The sequence below is a fragment of the Danio rerio genome, chromosome 16, assembly GCF_049306965.1.
Source record: "Danio rerio strain Tuebingen ecotype United States chromosome 16, GRCz12tu, whole genome shotgun sequence".
Taxonomy (NCBI): Eukaryota; Metazoa; Chordata; class Actinopteri; order Cypriniformes; family Danionidae; genus Danio; species Danio rerio.
The window spans coordinates 23566486-23582042 of record NC_133191.1 but is presented as its reverse complement, the minus strand read 5'-3'; the positions used below and the strand labels follow the sequence as shown (position 1 = coordinate 23582042).

Genomic DNA, 15557 nt, shown 5'->3' with positions numbered 1-15557 from the left:
GCTCTCACTGCAATGTAAACAAAAGATATGTTTACGAATTTGCGACAAATTATTACAAATTATTAAAATGATTATGAATGCAGATGATAACAACTGTTCATTTAGCAGGCCTCTCATTTGGGATGCTTTTCATAAACTGGCCGTCATGACAAACTAATTAAATAGCACTGCCATAGAGCAAAACAGATGGCAAAATGGGATAATACAAGTTTGCGTACTCCTGGTTGGAGAAAAACGAGTTTAAACAGTGGCTAAAACCTGTCGCTGAAAACAACTGCGTAATTTATTCTTTCAAGGTTTGTTTCTTCCGAGCTTATCTAAGTCCTTTTTCATGGTTGTGCTCCATTCATTTATTTAACTACATCTGTTTATTAACAACTGTTTATTAAGTTAAAGGTTTGATACTGATTAGAACTTAAAGTTGCTATGAGGTCTAAAAATATTCTGAGAAGGTCTTTAAAAAGTCTTGAAAAGGTATTGAAATTTCCTTTGGGATTCCTGCATATACTCTGTTTATAAAACCAAACTGAAAACTGAGGGTGTGTAATGTCATTAGCACGACAACACAAGAGGACACAGCTAAAACTGTTAAAAACTATTCTTTAAAATTAAATGATCTTAAAATTGTTAAGAAATTTGTATGGACCCTTTTTACAAGACTGTTATGATGAATTTAACGATCATCATAATCTTAAATCCTTAAAAGTTTTTATTATTTTGATTAAAAAAAAAGCGTATGAACATTTATATGCATTTATGAATGTATTATATCATCTTTGCGTCTAATTACAAAAATCGAATAACCGCTTATGCGAGGAGTTTCTAATGCAGTGTCTATGGAGCTGAGAGAAAATTTACGCTATTCTCTCTTCTGCCTGCAGTCAGCAGTTTCACACATTTTTTTTCCTTTTCCTGAAAGCCTTGATAAAATCATTGTGTAGTAAATAGGATTGTAAAAAATGTGACCAGTTCCAATTCACTGCTACTGAAAAACCTGGAAATGTGAAAAGAGTATATCAAGATCTCCTACAACAGGTTTACATGCAAGCAATGTTCAAAAAAGCAAACACTGCAGCATTGCCCCATTTTTCACATTATCTCAAACAGTTCATTTAAGGATGTGCTCTATCTAATCTCCTTCTTTTCAAGAGCTTTTGTTATTTCTCTTTCATGGGTTTATATAGTACAAATGTATTTTAAAACAAATTTTAATTGCTTTTTTGGATTATAGATTGCTCTGGATACAGGCTACTGGACAGCTATAAATCATTTCTTTGTATGGGGCTCTTTGGGTACCTACTTCACCATCCTCTTCGCCATGCACTCCAGCATCCTGTTCAGCATCTTCCCCAAGCAGTTCCATTTCCTCGGTGAGTCAACATGTTTGGTCCAGCTGTTTGGCTGCCATGAGGCATGAAATTGGGTTACAATTAGTGTGTCACAAGCTCAAACTATTAGCTATATCAGGGGTGTCCAAACTCGGTCCTGGAGGGCCAGTGTCCTGCAAAGTTTCGTTTCAACCCCAATCAGACACACCTGGGCTACCTAATCAAGCTCTTACTGAGCTTTCTAGAAATATCCTTGGAGGTGTGTTGAGGCAAGTTGGAGCAAAAATCTGCAGGACACCGGCCCTCCAGGACCTACTTTGGACACCCCTGAGCTATAACATTCAGATAAAGTAGCATTATTCTATATTCAGCTTTTTAAATGACAAAATAGTAATTCAAATAATTGTTCATTATTAAACTACCATTTAAATAAAACAAATATCACATTTTAAACAAATGCTTCAAATATTCATAATAGAATGATTCCTAAAGACACAAGGCTGGAGTAATGATGCTGAAAAGTCAGCTTTGAATAACAGGAATGTAATTTATTAAAATTTTATTAAATTAGTAAACATTATTTTTGAATAATAGTTTAGAAAATTTGTATTTTCCTTTATTTTTAATCAAATAAATGCAGCTTTGGTGAAATTAAGACACCTGTCTTTTGAAATTAATACTGTTCTGTGTATATAAAACTACTTTTGAAGTCCTGTAGACCAGTGCTTCACGCCTGATTTAGATCATCAGCTCATTAGCAGAGACTGAAAGACCTGTAATGGGTATGCCGGACAAAAGAGACATCCAAAACATGTAGTGTTGATGGCCCTATTAACCAATAATGTAAATATACACTAGGGCTGCACAATATTTCGTTTTAGCATTGATATCGCAATGTATGTGTCTGCAAAAGTCACATTGCAGTATTTGCAATGTTAAGTTGGGATTGTAGTCGATCAACACATGAGAATACATGACATTCGTGGAGTCATTTCATAGTATGATCATAACAGAGTGAAAATGTATCATTTGCATGTGTTTTAAAGGCATTGAAAAAAAAGTTTAAAGCATTTGGACACAATAACGTAAAATATCTTTAAACGCTAAAAACTTTAATGAAGAAAAAATGTACTGATTTATTAATAAAATGAAGACTATACAGTGTTATTTAACCTTACATTATTAAATGTCTGTATCTCAATAATGTTTGACTCTCCTGAAAACCATAAAGCACTGTTTATTTAACTGTAATTATTCTTGCAAACATTTTTAAATACATGAATCACACCCTTACAAAATCAACCCAACCAATCTAAATCAACGTATTCTTTCAAAAATAGACACTATTCAAGCTATCTGTATTCATATTGCAATATATATCACAGCAAATCACAATATCGCAATGTCAGATTTTTCCAATATCGTGCAGCCCTAATGTACACTCTATTAACAACTATTTAACGAAATTACTGTCTTTAAAAATAAGTGGGATGTTTTTAATTCTATCTTGTTTACAATATTTATAATCTTGATTCAAAAGTGTGGCTTATTTTGTTTTTGTGTGTTTCGTGCATTAATTAACCACAGGAAGTGCCCATAACACACTCGGGCAGCCAGTGGTGTGGTTAACTATTGCTTTGGCAACCGTCATCTGTATTGCTCCAGTCCTTGCTTTCCGCTTCCTCAAACTGGACCTTAAACCTCAGCTCTCAGATACCGTAAGTATGTGTGTAACCCTAGTCTGTCTGTCCTAAATCTTACATTTAAATTTCTTTGTATAGTACATGTCGTTTTATATTATCTAAAGTTTAATTATCAGTAAAGAAAAGATAAGACCTTTTGGATACTAAAGATAAAGATGACATGTTGATATCCTTATTTCATAAAAAATATTAATTTATAAAAATAGCCAGTCCACACCCCTGCTATAGCTATAGAGGTACGAAGGAATAAAATCATTGAAATCACGTTCAATATTAATTTCATAAGACTAGGGATGCTCCAATCAGAATTTTTGCAGTCGATCCCGTACTGATTATTTGTCATGGTGATCGGCTGATACTGAGTACTGATTCTGATGCTTTAAACTTTATAATGCATAAAGCACATTTTCCCTCTTAGTGTGATACTTTAGTGGAGATCTTGCATTACCTAAGAGAATATATGAAGGAAGAGAACACATCTCTTTTAACCATTTAGTGTGGACATGTCATGGCCACTTTACAGAAAATAATATAACACAGATATAAATATTGGTAAGAAAAATGGCAAACAATGCAATTTGGAAACATTGCAAATGATGAAAGAAGAATTCAACATGTCTCAATCAAGAAAAAGTTTGGAGTGCATATTTGATGCAAAAGAAGAAAATCCACACTCATCTATCCATTACTTCTTTACTAAAAGGAAATATACCTATAAACTATTGTTTATTGCAATAAGTATATTGCAAGTTATATTATTAACTATTCATGAAAAAAAAATGGTAACACTTTATTTTGATGGTCCTTTTAAGTATTAGAAGACTGTCTTCTTAATATCTGTTGATATTGCTCCTTCAACAGACAAGTACATGTCAACTTACACTAACCATAACCCCAATCTAACAGTCTACTTATAATCTACTGAGAATTAGTTGGCATGAAGAAGCAATGTAACTTAATTCAACGAACAGACCATCAAAATAAAGTGTGACCAAAAAAAAAAAAAAAAAGACTAATAAAATAATAATGCGACAATAAACAGGTTACAGCGTATCTGTATCTATTTTAGCTGTTATGACGCGAGCTCATTTACTTATGCCTCCGAGCATCATTTACCTCCTCATGTGTTGTGGCCGCTTTAGGCTATGCATAATATACGGGAGCGCATGTGCATCTTCCTCTGCTTTTAAACTCATAAACAAAGCCCTGCGTTCAGTTCATGAGATCAGCCTCATTGGCGTGTACTGATTGAGCCATTACATGTGATTATTGGCAGATACCAATCTTCGGCTGATCGTTCAGAGCATCCCTACATAAGACACTCACTAAATGTTATTCTGTTTAACAAAAGTTTACATGTATCAAGTTTATATATAGAACATGAATTGCCATTAGACATAACATGTCTTTTAATAAGTAAATTAAGGGTTAAAAATATTAAAGAAACACTTTATGATGCAATATTGAGTTAATTGATACCGCTGATGTTAAATGATATTTTCAAATCAATTATTAAAACTAATATCAAATAATATGTTTCTATAGTTGTGGTTTAATGTACTTTTGTCTTCATTTGGTTGTGGTGTTTGTGTCTCATGTTATGGTTTAATGCGATTGTGTCTTTTTATTTGGTTTTGGTATTATTTTTATTGTTTTATTTTATTTACATTTTTGGTCACACTTTATTTTGATGGTCTGTTTGTTGAATTTAAGTTACATTGCATGTACATGGTAACTAATTCTCAGTAGATTATAAGTAGACTGTTAGGTTGGGGTTAGGGTTAGTTTATGTTGACATGTACTTGCAAATTGTCTTATAGTCTGTTAAAGGAGCCGTATCAACAGATATTAAACAGATTGTCTACTAATGCTCAAATGGACCATCAGTTTTACCTATATTTTTTGATGATGATTTAATGTATATTTGTCACTTTACTGTATATGTTGAATCTCAAAGAATAGCCACTACGCTGGTCGCGGCTAATGGGGATCTAAGTAAATAAACAATAAACTTATCTTGTTAGGCATATTTAGAACAAGAATAACATATTAAAAGATTAATTTATTTATCCAAAATACAAAATTTTGTTTAGAAATAGCCCATTATGGGCGGTGTGTGGGTTTGCTCCGGGTGCTTCGGTTTCCCCCACAGTCCAAAGGCTGAATGAATAATGAATAGCCCGATGAATGAATAGCCCATTACGGACTAGGGTTTACTCATTTGTCAGCAAGTGGATTTTTATTTTATTTTATTTAGATTTTAAGAACTTACCATAACATTTACTATGAATAGGCAAAATTTTATAATATATTCTATATTTTGTATATATAGAATTTTGTATAAACAGAATTCCTTTGTGTTTTAATAACTACAAGTCAAAATAAGGAAGTTACAAAAACAAATCCAGTAAATGCTAAATAACAATTAAACATTAGTCCACACATATCTCGAAACTATTTTTTAATATTGTTTATGTATTAAATCTAAATTTACTTCAATTCATAGAATAAAGCCTTGTCTTTAACACACAAATTTGCATTACCATGAAATGTATAAGGATACATCTAAAAGTATAAACACCTACTTATTTATTTATTTATTTATTTATTTATTTATTTTAAAACATGTTCAGTGAATTTATGCTACTGATTGTTGGATAGTAACAGTTGGTTGATCTTCTTATATTCTGATTCACCGCTTTGAGTATATTTGCTTTGCATCAGTAGGTTTGACACATGAGATTAGTTTCTGGCTGTCCCCTCACACTCATTATTATGCTGTTTGTGTGTCAGGTGCGCTACACTCAGTTGGTGCTGCAGAAGAAGCGAAAGCCTGGTGGGCGCGCGGCTCGTGGAGTGGGCAGCACTGGAGCTGCCGGAGGCAGTGGTCTTGGTCGTTTGGGCAGAGGCGGATCTCGACGCTCTGGCTATGCGTTTGCCCATCAGGAGGGCTTTGGCGAGCTGATCACATCAGGGAAAAATATGCGACTGAGCTCTCTGGCCCTTGCCACCTTTGCCTCCCGCCACAGCAGTAGCTGGATTGATACGCTCCGCAGAAAAAAACACACAAACAACACCGGGGCTCAGAACACCCCACCCACTGGAGATGACATCACCACCTCCTCTCAGGTTCCTCCCATTTCCACAGCTTCCACACCAAATGTTCAACAGGACTCAGCGGCAGGTGATGCAGGACAGGCGAGCAATGAAGTGGCTTTCACGCACAGTCCTGAAGACATTGCTCTTAGTGTGGTCAGAGACAGAGACGCTGGAGGATGTAGTGCTGGAAGTGTGCAGGTAAATATATAAATATATCTTGAGACAAGTTACAATACAAATACAAACATATACAGTCACAATACAAACATGTACAGTATTGTGATTCCACGGGTGTTTTCACATGATAAGTGGTATTACCGTTTCCACATTGTAATAACATCAGGGTTCCCCCTGCTCCAGGGTCATGGAATTTATGGAATGCCATGGAACTTCAAAAAAGTCTATTCTAGCCATTGAAAGTCAGGGAGCTATTTTTTGTGTCACACTTTATTTATTAAACAATTCACAATATTAACAAACAATTACCACCCATTAACTAAGCTACTAATTAGCTGCTTATTAAAAGTTTGTAAGATAGTAGTTAGGTTTAGGCATTTAGTAGGATTAGGGATGTAGAATAATAATTAATGATAACAATTCCTTACATTTATATAGTGCTTTTCTGGGCACTCAAAGTGCTTTACACAATGGGGGTGGGGATCTTCTTATCCACCACCAGTGTGCAGCTTCCACCTGGATGGAGTGACGGCAGCCATTTTGTGCCAGACCGCACACCACACACCAGCTGATTGCTGGAGAGGAGACATAGTGATGAAGCCAATTATGATATCGGAAGGCTTAGGAGGCCATGATGGACAGGCCAGTTGGCAAATTTGGCCAGGATGCCGGGGAGAAACCCGTACTCTTTTTCAAAGGACATCCTGGGATTTTTAACTACCACAGAGAGTCGGGACCTCGGTTTAACGTCTCATCCAAAAGAATAAGATCATACTTTATATCTTAATAATATGCAGGTAATAAGCCAGTAGTAAATGGTTGGAATTGTTATTAAACTAAATTGTTAAAGAAAGTGTTACTTTTTAACATATTTTTTGTCATGGAATATCTTGGATAAAAAAAAAGCAAAAAAAGTGAAAAAAACACAAATTTACTCTTATTCTTAGTTATTTTTGTGTTTAGTTGGAATTTAGTTTTTCTTGGAATTCAAGATCGATTGGTCTCTGCAATTTATATAAAGGGAACACTGGGGGAAACAAAGAGAGAAGGTGTTTAACTCTTATCATATACAGCTATTATATCAAATTTGACGCATAAATTATTCTAAATAATCAAAATAAACGAAAGTCTCTTGAACAAAAACATTAGAAAAAAAATATGTTCAAATTTCAAATTTTAGGTATTGATAGAATGAACACAGTCTATGGATGTTTAGATCAGGTTTATATCTTTTTTGGAGCATATTATTGCTTAAAGAGACAGTACCTTAACACTAGCAAACTGACTCTAACATCTAAAAATATTTTTTTAAATGTAATTAAAAAAAAATTGTAAGCTCTGAAATTTTGCCACCACTTGCTTTATTTTGCTTTTAATTCAGTGAAATTAAAAAAAAAAAAAAAGTCAGGAAATTTGATATTTGGTTTAAAGTGAAAACTCTGCAACATGCAATAAAACATATCATAAAATAAATATATTATGAGGATTTGTGTTCAGATTATTATCTGAATGTAATAATAATAATAATAATAATAATAATTCCTTACATTTTAAATATCGCTTTTCTGGAAACTCAAAGCCCTTTACACTATGGGGGGAATCTCCTCATCCACCACCATATAAGGTGAACATGATGTAAAAAATGTAGTCCTGGCATTCTGTTAATTGACAAAACAAACAGAAAGAATTGTCCCAAGAAGAATTTGTGTCATTTACAAGATCACAAGCAGTAATCTGAGACAGATTGCTGTTTTTAACTGATAGAAATATGCATTCAAATTAGTCTTTTGTTTTCCTGTTTTTCATCAAGCTTTATATCGCTTTATCTAGAACCATTAATCTAACATTTGCCTGAATAAACATATCATTGTTAAAAGAGCTTAAATGAGATCTCAAGAGAATAAAAAGGATATGGATGACAGCTATGATTTTTATCATAACCCATGTTTTTTTGTTTTTTTTTTAACACAATGAACACACTTTATTTTGGTACAATATTTCATAACAGTCCCGTAAAAATCATGTCTTAGGTCAGATTTAGTATGTGGTGTTTTGAGAATTTTTTCCACATTAGTGGTTGCACTGCCAAAACAATCTGATCTAAGGCAACTTCTTTGACAGTTTAATCTAACATGTGGTCAAATTGTCATCTACTTCTAAAATACTAAGTTGTTTCAGAGCAAATTTAAGTAAAACTTTACAAACCTTTCTATTAGGTTAAAATCTAAACTTAATATGTCAATTCTTAAACATCACAGCACATTGTTAAAGCACACTAGTTTGGTGGGATTTAAACACTGCAGCTTGAACTCAATATGTTATGGAATATCAGGGGGCACATGAAAACGTTTATGACCACTTCAGGGTGAGCAAATGTTGAGGACATAATTTTTTGGTTTAACTGTGCCTTTAATAGCAGGTGTTACAGGCAGTTATACAACACTGGACAGAAAGTTGATTCTGTTAAAGCCCTGACATTCTACAGTATGTATGGACAAATAAGAAAGAGAAAATTTCCCCCAAGGAGAAAACGGCAGGAAACAGAACTATTAAAAACACTTTCATTTCTCACTTTTTACATGTTGTAGTGGTCTCAGATGTCGCTGGTGTGAGTTCCCCAATAATTAGGAAAATCCTTTAGCTTATGGTTCTTTTTTGTTTTAGTGACTACATTAGTTCAAATGTATGCGGCCATTCGCTGTGTATGTTTATTATGTATATGTAAATACACACATGTGCAAACATTTGAGATTTTAGATAAAAAATTCTATATTAGATGTAATATAGATTTAAATATCTATGTAAATAGTTTGTTTTGTATAGTTTTCTTTTATGTATCTGTGTGTATTTATACATAATAAACAGCACACACATATTAAGTTAATAATAATTGATCATAAAGCAGGGAGTAAGCTAAAGGTAAGTAAGTGAGTGAGTGAGTGATCACTAGTCTTTGCCTAACACTAATAATAGCATTCAAAAATGACTGAAAAGTAACAATAACATTGTAACAACAGATTTTTTTTTTTTGTATTTAAATAAAGTTTTTTTTTTTTTTTTAGAATTAGCAAAGAATACTGTCAAATGTTTCCAGAAAAATATGAAGAAATATGATTGTAATGTAAAGTAAGACGCTGACAAAGAAGTGCGGATCCAAACGCCGGTTTATTAAGAATAGTCAGGCAAGCAATGGTCAATACAGGAACAAATAGATGTACAGTTGAAGTCAGAATTATTAGCCCCATTTTCATTTTCTTTATTAAATATTTCCCAAAGGATGTTTAACAGATCAATGAAATTTTTACAGTATGTCTGATAACATTTTTTCTTCTGGAGAAAGTCTTATTTGTTTTATTTTGGCTAGAATGAAAGCAAATTCAAAAAAATTCAAAAACCATTTAATGGTCAAAGTTATTAGCCCCCTTAAGCTATATTTTTTCGATAGTCTACAGAACAAACCATCATTATCCAATAACATACCTAGTTACTCTAACCTGCCTAGTTATGTATGAGTGTGTGTGTGTGAACACGAGAGTTTGTGGGTGTTTCCCATTATTAGATTGCGGCTTGAAGGGCATCTGCTACGTAAAACATGTGCTGGAATACTTGGCGGTTTATTCCACTGTGGCCACCCCTGATAAACAAGTGATTCAGCTGAAGGAAAATGGATGAATATTTGTAGAGTTTGGGTCATTAAACTCCATTAATTAATTTAATCTAAATATTTTTGTATGCATTGAGTGGGAATTTGTGGTAAACAACCTGTGCTCATGTTTATATATTCATTCATTTAATGTCTGTATTAAGACAACATTAATTTAATTTTGTTTACTTTTTTGTTTACCTTCCATTGCTTCTGTCCTGCAGGAATCAGCAATTGTGTGGAAAGGAATAGGAGCTCGTGTCAGTGGTGCCAACAGTCCTGGACCTCCTCCCATTGAAGAAGAAACATCCTATGGCGAGTGAATGATGGATCAACCATGTGAAAGCCTTCACATTGATGCTTGCACCTTGCGTGTGCTCATGTTCCTGTCTGAGGACATGGGCAGTGAAGACAGCATCCTGACAGTTTGGGAGTAAAAACATGCTAGGAATGAAAACACACATGGAGAAGGATGCAGATACAGCAGACAGCACCATGTTTTTCACATCTCACTTTTCTTGTATTGTGCTCATTCTCAGAAATGCTGTCAGCGAAGAGAACGGATTTGGTGTTATTTAGGGAGTTTTCCATTTTAAGTTATCAGAGAGATGACAAACCACTAGGGATGTAACGATTCACCTGACTCACGATTTGATACGATTCACGATACTTATCTCACAATTCACGATTTAGTCATGATTTTTTTACAAAATTATTTAAAAGAAATTTAAAGTGAAGAGCCCTTTCATTTTTTTCATAAAACATAAAACATAAATGAACAAATAAATAAATAGATAATACAAACGAAAGAAGACAATTTAATATACATAGACTAAAACTGTGACTATGCCTTTAAAAAGTCTGTGTTTTTAAAAAGGAATATCAGCATATCTCTGTTTTCTGGCATAAGCTGAGGTCTTTGCACATTTACAATGTACCCTGCTGATAAAAAAAAAAACTCTTTCACTGGGGACTGACATATGGCAGGTGTGGAGAGGAAAGCCTTTCCTAAATCAGAGAGCTGTGTGTACAGAGGAGGTCAGTAGGCCCTCTGCTCCAGGAGACTGACCACTGGCATGAAAAACAGATTATAAAATTACTAATTATACAGTAGAATAGAGACAGGAGTTGAACATGATTATGGAGGGGAATAATTAATATTACTTCTATAATTAATAAGTATAAGTCTCAGTGTGATACACTTGATAAGAGATAATCTCAAACATTTTTAAATATTCAATAATAATAAGATGATTATTAAAATATGCATAAACTAATTTGAAAAGGAGAGGGTAAAATAATCTAAAACCTGTCTCTGCAACAGAACTTTCTCTTTCAGTCTGAAAAACATCTTCACGCTTTCATATGAAAACACTGACCGCATGATCTCCGTAGCACTCGTCAGAGAAAGCGGAGCTGCAAATCATCTGGTCCGCGTGGTTTGGCTTATTAATAGTTTTTTTTTTTTTGCGTATAGACGTCTGTGACAGTTGTTTTCAATGTGCTGACCGTTTACATGCATCATATTCGTTGTTCTGTTCAGTGTAAGTAAACGTCTTTTTGCAGTATTGCACACAGTTTGTGTTTAGTCTGGCGGACTTCACTGCTGTCATTTACTCTGCTGCTCCACCTCTTGCTCACCGCTGATGTGCAGAGGTGAAGCTAGTTTGCGCCTGTAAACTCAGCACCACCTCTGTTCAAAAAATCTATCACGATTCATTTAACATTTCTACTAATTTGAATCACCACATATTTGAATCGATTTTCAACTGACTGTGAATCGTTACATCCCTACAAACCACTAAAGAATATTGCCAAGGCTGAAATCACAGCAATCCTAACTATACAGATATGTTGCAAATGTTCTCATATGCTAAATTGCATTTAAAATTTAACTTAAACTTAAAATTGAACTTACAGTATTGGGTAAAAAAGTAATCCATTACAATCTTAATCTTTAAAAAAAAAAAAAAAAGGTAAAATGTCATGGCATACTTTTACGTTACTTTCCTTAAAAAGTAACTCAGAAACACACTTTTATACCATTTTAAAGTTACTTAATTTTGTAATATTTTACTTTAAGAAATTTAACTTTTCTCAGCACTTCTTACATATGAAGGTAGATGCTTTTTTTTCTTTTTTTATACGAAAGATTTGAATCCTGTTATCAATCCAATGAAAATCTTGGAGATTTCTGTCCTTGCATTAAAAATCTGTTGCCCAAACACTTGACATTTAAACACATTATAAAATATTTCAATATCAATAAATCCATATGAATCAAGCTGTTTATAATTGGTCACTTTATATAATGATTTTGTTCACATATAAAAATTGATCAGTCAACATCAACAGGCCTGCTTGATACACAAGAACGAATCTCATTACTGCTTGCAGAAGCTCAAAAGAAGCTTAAAAGACCTCACTGGTTCTCAAATATGCTTGAGTTTGACTGCTGTAAACATCTGATCAGAGTTGTTCTGAGAATAAAAGTCTAAATAAATCTGTGCATCACATATAGTAATAATGTCTCCACAAGTATCTTGGATTTAACTGCTTGATCTGAATTTGGATTAATACTTTTGTTTTTAAATTCTTTATGTTTTTTTGGCTGAATAAGTTTTCAATGTTGGGACAGAAATCTCTTAGGTTAGAGTAAAAGCATTTTAATTTTTAAACAACTTGAGGGTGAGTAAATGATGACAGTCTTTTTATTTTTATATTAACTCTAAAGTGTTTCTTTTGTCTTGTTTTACATGACATACGCAATACAATTACAATAGATTAGGTTTCAGGTTTTGTTTATTTTTACATTCAAATTAAATAGTTATAATAGCTCAATTAAAATTTGCATTTCAGTTTAAAAACTCAGTTAGGTCAAGGGTTGACTCAGTGGTTTTTTCTCATGTTGTTGAGTGTATTTTGTCAGCGTATTGTTTTGCTGAGTCTAATGCTTCAGCTTTTTGCGTTGTCAAATGAACTTATTCCTTGCACTGACAAAGGAGGGGGATATTTTGTTTTTTACCATAGCACTAAGATCCATGTGGTTTTGTTTGATAAAACACTATAGTTCTCAGTGAGAACGTGACTGTGCTGGATGAACTTGTTCTTGTTCATCTATTTCACCACCATATTGGTGTTCGGACTTTGACTGCTTGAATAAAAGTCCAATTCTACCCCAAACCCTGCTCTACTTGACCCTTGAGGGTCCGGTCATTTGCCCAGCAGTAGTGCACTGATCCAGTGGCCTGTGATAAAAAAGCATCGGTTTGTGTAATTGAGATATAAGAGATACCAAATGGATTTCACACTGACTCATTGTGGCCTTCACCAGAGTTGGAATTTAGGTAATAAGAATGTAAACACAGCGCGCGCGTGTATGTGTGTGTGTGTGTGTGGTTATGTGTGTATAACTGTGAATGACTGAGAAGGACCAAGAGAGTTGTTGTTTAAAAAGTCAAAGCGCTCCATACTTGTTCCTGTATAAGTTAGAACTATAGCAATTGCTGTTAAATAGGTAACAATGATATGCCTTAAAAGCTATATGTGTGAGTGTTATTTTCTTAAGTGTGTATAAACATCTTAATTTACACAAAAGTATTTGCATAGATTGCAATATGAAGTAAAGTACAGTAGTCACTTTCGGTGTCTGTTAGACCAGGTGATGGCATGTACACTGTAAAGTAAAGAGATGAATCCGTTGTTGTGAATGGGCTAATAGCAATGGAAAATACGTCAGATTAAATGATTTTAAATCAATGCAAAAGACTGATCATTGCTTTGCTTGAATGATAATCACTTCTTATTAAATATTTCACAAAGAAATTGACATATTTGCTCAATATTTTTTATTCATTCATTCATTTTCTTTTCGGCTTAGTCCCTCCATTAATCTGGGGTCGCCACAGCAGAATGAACCACCAACTTATCTAGCACATTTTTGAACAGTGGATGTCCTTCCAGCCGAAACCCATCATTGAGAAACATCTATTCACACTCATACACTACGGACAATTTAGCTTACCTAATTCACCTGTACCACATGTCTTTGGACTTGTGTGGAAAAACCGAAGCACCCGGAGGAAACCCACGTGAATGCAGGTAGAACATGCAAACTCCACGCAGAAATGCCAACTGACCCAGCCGAGGCTCGAACCAGATACCTTCTTGCTGTGAGGCGACAGCACTACCTACTGCATCACCCTGTCGTCGCCTGCTCAATATTATGTTGTAAATCTTTCCTGTGTAGGGCAGGCCCTATATGCAGTGAATGGGAACTTGTCAAAAACCATAGATTGGATATTGGGCCCTGAGCATGCGTCAACGCCACCACCATATTTGTCCAGTGCTCCAAGGACAAAAGTCATTCAACCACAGTTAGTCAAGACCAAAGCCAGTCTGAAGATGCTGGACTTTTTCGCAATGTAGGATGTAGTAATGAGAAAACAAAGCATAAACATATAACATTTTATAAGTTATTTAGCAGTTTTTATGTTTTATACTTTTGTGCTTATTGATGATAATACAGTAACACTTACTGCATTGTAATAATACTTACTGACCATACGTAGTACTAACTTGCACTAAATACTAGGCCTATTCGGTTGAATAAAATCTGCAAAAATGTAAATGAAATATGACAACAAGATGCTGCGTTGCTAGAAACTTGTATTATTGTTAGCTAAGTGAATGTTATAAGTAAGTTATAAGGGTGCCCAATAACATAACAAAGTGACTACACCTCAATGTGCATACTTTCCTCTCTAAATTATTGAAAAATAAAAATGTCAAGAACATTTTAGATCAGATGGAAATGCACATTAGACGCTGGGATATCGATGGTTCACACGAATTGATTATTACAGAAATTCACTCACGAATGAATTGATCTCTCTGTTAAAATTAGAAGTGAAAGGTGGTGTGTTTCTGGACATGTATTAGATGTAAGTAAACAGGAAGGAAGAATAATACATTTGCATTCACACAAACACACACACTTTGTAGGCTATGCCTGTGCGATTGACTCACTTATTCGCCGATGTAAAAAAAAACTGATGTGTTATTTAAAGTGATGTAAAAAATAACAATTAAAAATTGCATACTGACCACCGGGAAAGCTCCACATGATATATATTTGTACATCTATATCAATGGCTCCAGATGGTCAGTCCAGCACTGTATCTCCGCACACATTTATTTCAAAGCAGTGCTACCCTGTGCCAAAATGGCAGCTCTGTTAAAGCATTCCTTTCAACAGACAACAATAGCATAGGCGACATCTTTATCTAATGTATATATCTTTGGTCAAAATCAATGTAAAATAGTCTGTTGTACACTGTTCACACAACCAAAATAGATTTTTTTTTCAGTGAGTCCTGATCAGCTATATTAATTTACCTTAGTTTGCAAGAGGGATGACTATAACTACAGTCTTCAGTCCAATTACGCTTCAAAAGAACTCAACACAGGTAGCATGTAATAAAGGAATATATCTTTATGTTATTTAATCATCCATTTGTAAAAACAAACAAAACATTTTTTAAAGTTTTTATTTGCCAAATTTATTTTGCCAAAATTCCATGAACCTGTAATAACATCTGACCACAG

At 34.0% G+C, this 15557-nt stretch overlaps 2 protein-coding genes across 3 annotated transcripts in view; one reads left to right on the top strand and one right to left on the bottom strand.

Annotated features, from left to right (window-relative positions):
* The window catches only part of atp8b2 (ATPase phospholipid transporting 8B2), a 90148-nt gene extending 76441 nt beyond the window's left edge, over nucleotides 1–13707 (top strand). For both annotated transcript variants that reach the window (XM_021466905.3, XM_021466904.2), the window contains 4 exons: nucleotides 1232–1370; nucleotides 2916–3046; nucleotides 5825–6328; nucleotides 10175–13707. In XM_021466905.3, the coding sequence (XP_021322580.1) occupies nucleotides 1232–1370; nucleotides 2916–3046; nucleotides 5825–6328; nucleotides 10175–10273 (873 nt within the window). In that variant the 3' untranslated portion in view covers nucleotides 10274–13707. The remainder of the gene's footprint in view (nucleotides 1–1231; nucleotides 1371–2915; nucleotides 3047–5824; nucleotides 6329–10174) is intronic.
* The window catches only part of LOC141378084 (uncharacterized), a 361025-nt gene that overhangs the window by 30228 nt on the left and 315240 nt on the right, over nucleotides 1–15557 (bottom strand). The window lies entirely within an intron of this gene.